Source organism: Nestor notabilis, unplaced genomic scaffold (genome assembly GCF_000696875.1).
Source record: "Nestor notabilis isolate BGI_N333 unplaced genomic scaffold, ASM69687v1 scaffold26665, whole genome shotgun sequence".
In the NCBI taxonomy this organism is placed as follows: domain Eukaryota; kingdom Metazoa; phylum Chordata; class Aves; order Psittaciformes; family Psittacidae; genus Nestor; species Nestor notabilis.
Window position 1 is genome coordinate 2,553 of NW_009930153.1, and position 5,391 is coordinate 7,943.

General features: G+C 41.4%; 1 protein-coding gene across 1 annotated transcript; it reads right to left on the bottom strand.

The window, feature by feature from the left end:
* Positions 1 to 2,713: 2,713 nt before the first annotated feature.
* LOC104406337 (nuclear pore membrane glycoprotein 210-like) lies at positions 2,714 to 4,408 on the bottom strand (the record flags this gene model as incomplete). The annotated part of the gene is made up of 3 exons (XM_010015284.1): positions 4,181 to 4,408; positions 3,404 to 3,623; positions 2,714 to 2,809 (listed from the first exon to the last, which is right to left on the bottom strand). Coding segments are annotated over exons 1-3 (544 nt in total), but the record flags the coding sequence as incomplete, so codon positions are not given.
* Positions 4,409 to 5,391: the final 983 nt, after the last annotated feature.

Genomic DNA, 5,391 nt, shown 5'->3' on the forward strand with positions numbered 1-5,391 from the left:
CAGCAGTACTTGTTGTCTTTCTTTTTTCCCCTATTCTCAGGGAAGTACCTTAGGACTAAGAACTGGAACCAGTCTTTCCAAGTGAATTTTACACCTAAGAAAAGGTTCAAGTCAGCATTCTTCACTGCCATCTTGTTTAGAAAGCAAAATACTCTTGAGCACACAGTGGTAACTGCCTGGGTGAGCAGAGTACTTTCTGGTGTGCCTAGAATTGTGCATTTTATATCTGTCTGTCAAGAAGAAAATCAAAAAGTCAACCAAAAGACCCCGACTTTAATATTTAAGTGATTAAATCCTACACTGTATTTTACAGACTTACAAATGAGCACTTATCAGTAGGCTATTACGGTACAACTATTCCAAAGTCTGGTCATCCCAGTAATACCTTACTGGGCAGCTGAAAGGAAGATTCTGGGTGCGGCTGTATCTGTTTGTACATGAATACACCTGAGAGGAGCAGACTGAACCAGCTGAAGAGGTCACTCATTCCAGTGTGAAACAAGCCACTTCCCAGTGCACCAGGCGACTAGTGGTAAGAAAATGGCGGCTCAGTTTCTACGGAGGTACTCTTATGTGTGAAACGACCTACCTAAATGTATTCTGTTTCTATCAGAACACAGTTAACTGCCTTCAATTAAAAATATTTACTACCAGAAGAAAGGTCTTCTTCGAAGGCACATGCTTTCACATTCCAGTCCAACAAAAGTGCTTACAGTAACAAGACAGGAATACTGCAGTTGTACCCAAAGGAAGCCGCACTAGGAGAGTTTTGGTTTTCTCGGTTTTTGTTATTGTGAAAACAGCCCCAAATTATTCACAGTTGTTCCAGCATTCCTAATGTTAAACCAGCACATTATGGTGATAAATCACATTGTAAGGCTAAATGTGAGAACACTTTTATCAGTGCAGTACATTCCTGAGTCTTTGGAACTCAAAATAAAAACTAGTTCTTTGAAATATACAATCCCTTCATAGTTTTGGCTCATATTTTACTTGTTCTTGTATTTCCCTTTAAAAAAAAAAAATTCATTAAAAAGTTAATTTTTACAAAAAAAAAAAGAACATTTTTTATCACTATCACTTAGACATAACCTCCAGTTGCTTGAAGAGTGCAAAAAAGCTTAGCATAAACTTGGCTTCTGGCCAGTCAGCCTTGTCATCTAAGCGTAAAACAGCAGGTAAAGGAAGTTCTGAAGAACTGAACACTGACCAAAAAAAAGAAAAAAATTCAAAGAGCTCTAAATACATATTAAAAAAAAAAAAAAAAGCCAGTTCCACTCCAGAGATGAATTACAGCAAAACTGTGGAAGTTCTGACATTCACAATTGTTAAAGGCACTCATTTTTCTATTTTTCTGTTTTTCCAGCCCTAGTGCACAAAGATGAGTCCTACTGCCCCTAACGGGAATCATAGCCCGTACTCCAGAGCGTGGACGATGGGCTTGTTTTCCTGCTTGAGGACTGAGGACTGAAGGGAAGCACAGGTGATGCAGAGAAACCTAAAACCCAGGAAGGAGAACAAACCCAGTCAGACTCAGAAGTGGTGGAAGGAAGAAACAAACAACTACTGTTATCACCTTCTGCAACACCTAGCAAGCGACTCTAGTGATCCGTTCGAGGTGAAATAACCCCTTTAGCTTATGGCCTGTTGAAAAGGCACCTTCTATGTATCAAAATCCTGTAGGGCTTCCTATTAAGGACTTTAATTCAAGAATTAAGCCTGAGGGGGGCTCAACACATTTCACCTCAGCAAATAACTGAATTTGCCTTATTTTATCTGAAGTGTCAGGTACATGTTTTTACGAACAGGACTGCAGCTCACCACAACTTAGATGCAGCTCTAAAAGTGTGGACTTCGTTTTAATGGACACTATCACAGCCCTTCCAAGAGAATGGGTGGTTTTTGCATATTAATGAAAGAGTTTGATTCTGCAATGCTGCAAATAGGTAAAATAGGGAATAAATATGATGACCAAAACCACAGCTAAAACATGACTGCAAGATCAGAAGTAGTGAAGGAACAAACTGTTCCCCAAGCAACACAACCAAGTCCTCTACAGCCCTGCGTCCTTTGCTCCCTGCCCTTGCCCTTCCCTGTCTCTTACCGCAGCCCCAGTTCACGGTACCTCCCAGCACACTGACAGCACCAGCGATGCAGCATGTGCCACAGTTCAGTAGAAGCAGAATTGTGGATATCTCTCCTCTACCCACCCTGTGATTTGCAGGAATTCTTACACTTTTAACCCGTTCCCTATTTCTAGTGCGGCTGAAGTTGGCCAAGTGTTTCACAAGAATTAGCAGTGGGTAAAGGGGAGGTTGGGGACTCGGGCAGGGGCAACAAATTTCGTATGAACTGGAACAGTGCTGCTTGTAATATAATTCAGTGTACAGAGTCTCTCACAGTCATACCTCCCTGTGTTCAATCCCAACACAACAGCCAGAGTAATCAATTCATTCAGTTAGAACTGGGTAACAGTTGCTTACTGTTATAGGTGTGTTGAGGAGTGGCCCTTGGGGTAAACGGTGGATGACTGTGCTCTTCTTTCGGTGAGAAAACTGCATGATAGACTGGAAGACATAGTAAAAAACCCAAAATAAAACAAAAAACCAAACCAATAAACTCATTTAATGTGGCAATTATTGCTTTGTATCTTACAGCTAATGCACTGTAAGAAGTTATAGTAAAAATACTTGGCAATCTTTAACTCTCTTACCTATAATCATAACAGCTGTTCCTGCTAATAGTGCAAAGAGTGTGAAGAACATTACTTGGTACGAATCAAGAAAGTGCTGGAACAGACTGGCTCCATCTGCAGAATTGATTAAGAGGAGACAATACTGAGTTAAAAGAGCATTTCTTCAATCTGCTTTAAGAGAGTTAACAGTTCTTAACTCAAACTGAGATAGACAAAAGAAAGGGTTTATTTACAACAAATAAGTGTAATCAACTCAGTGTAATCAACTAGACTTCGATTCTAGTGACTATTTCCAATGCAGTCTTTGCAAAATCTGCCAATAACAGTTTAAGACAGTGATATACAATGTCTTAAGCATGTTCTTTACCTTCTCAGCCCCAAAACGCTGATTGGTTTTCAAATTAACAAGGCATGCTTGAGCATAAAGAAAAGCAGAGCAAAAACCAAAAATGCTTTCAGACACTTCAGCACTGGATATTGAAGCCAACTTGAACAGAATGTTTTGGGCTCACACAAGAGGGAAATATGTTCAGCTTCAGTTATAACAAGCAATTGTATTTGAGTCCTCTGGTCATAGTGAGCAGCTTACAGGCCCATCAGAACGTTAGCTGCCAGCTCAGGTTTTCACACACCAAATTTCGTAACCTCATGAATATAAATGGAAGTTAAGGGTTTATTCTGGCATATGAAGTTTAGAGATAAACTTACGTCTCACTGGTGCACTGGTTCTGTCAGTCAAGTAAATCACCGTCACTGGGATTGTGATAGACTGGTCAGTCATAGGACTAGAGATAGTCAGAGTGGTTGAGAAGGATCCCTGGCTGGAAACTCTTGGATCAGACAGACTAACGGTGTAGACTGCATAACTAGGCAGCCCATAGGATTTCTCCTTCTCAAATGCCTTCACTGTTGATGACCCACATTTCACCTGCCAAGGAAAAAAGCCACCCTGAAGTAGACTGCTTGAGAAAGCCCAGCATGTGCCCATCTTCCAGGCCACACATCAGAAATCCATTACTCCACAGAAACACAGACCAGCTCACCCTCAGGAGTCTTGGCTGGAACTTCACAGTGACTCCTGCAACACTCCACCCCTGCTTATTGTTACGGCTGTCCTGCTAACTGCTCTCTCTGTGGGCCCGGGCTAACCCCACACAGGCAGAAATCAAAGCATCCCTTACTGGACTATGTGAACCAGGGGCAGTCAAACGAGTACATGAGCAAGAACCCACCCTTGCTGCTAGTCAGACTCTCTGCTTCCCCACATGTCCCAGGTAGCACACAGGTGAGCCTGACATGTTTCTACTACCCCAAAACAAAAGTGAGAACTGAAAAGGAACACATTCCAAGGTGAGTATTTCCAAATCATCTCAGGAGCAATCTTGACATGGTAAAGGTGGCACGGAGTGCATTTGGCTAGAAACCTGCATGTAACAGACCAAATGCTTTCACCTGCGATGTGATACTTTCCAGCAATGCTCTCACCTCCAGGGTATCAAGAATTTCAGTGGCACCAAATATTTTCACATCAGAGCTTGTGTAATGGTTGCTTAAAAGCATTTCCGTTTGGTCAGCATAAAACCCGGGATTGAACGGCACCTCAGTGCTGATCTGCTCCCCAGAGAAGTGGCTGCTTTGGATCGAAGCTGTAACTCTAAGAGCAGTTCTGCTCATGCTGAGATGCTTCAGCTGCTTGTCAGTGAGCCTGTGCATTGTGATGGAACAAATGTAATGTCCTAGAGAAAGAAAAGCACTTTGTTAATTGCTCATCTTTACGTATTTTCCTCCATGCAGGGTGAGATTTCTCTGAAGATGTCTTTAGAGAGCTAGAAGTCTTTAGAGAAGAGCTAAAAAAGGTGGTAAAATTCAATAAACAGCAAGATCAGGAGCACAGAGGTGAATGGGACAGTGCCTGTGGGCCAAGTATCAAGCACTAAACCAACTGGGGGTACTTTTTGTCCCAAACTAAACATCGTGATAAAAACATGGAAATGGCAGTTTCCAGTCACGTTGCCATCGAGACTCAGTTCCACTCTGAATGGAACATTTATGCTAAGGTTGATAGAAAAGCTTTACGGAAAACAAAATTTAACATCCTATTTTATACTCTCTTCTCCTGATGTTATTAAAATTTTCGACAGTTACCATCAGCAGATCTGTGGAGACGTGGTTTATTATTTAGAAAAGCTTCTTTAAAGGTAGGTATTCACCATGTTTCTAGTCTCTTACAGGATCTCTCTGTCTATTATTAATGATAAACAGAAAAAAAAAATCCCCCACTATGAAGATACAAAGCATAAGTAACCAGCAGCTCACAAGGTGCAGCACAGAGGCAGCCACTATTATGCAAGGTAGAAGAGTGCTTTACACAGGGGGTACAGGGGCTACTCTACCAGATAACTGATGTAACTTCTATACAGTCCATGGTGTTTTGGTTTTCTTAAAATCTTGTTATAGTTATGAAAAATTAACACATGGCTTAGACTTCCACAATTTTATTTACCTTTCCACAGTACCTGGTCATTTCCCCTCCTTTTAAGTCCCAGTTCAGGTTGCTTTGGGGATACACAGGAATTTTGCCTTTCCATAAGACGTTACAGCACTTGGGTTGTGCAGAACAGCTTGAAAGCATGCAAAGAATTGCATGCTTTCAAAATGTATTAATTCCAGCAGGTTTTCACCTGCTACAGGCTCAG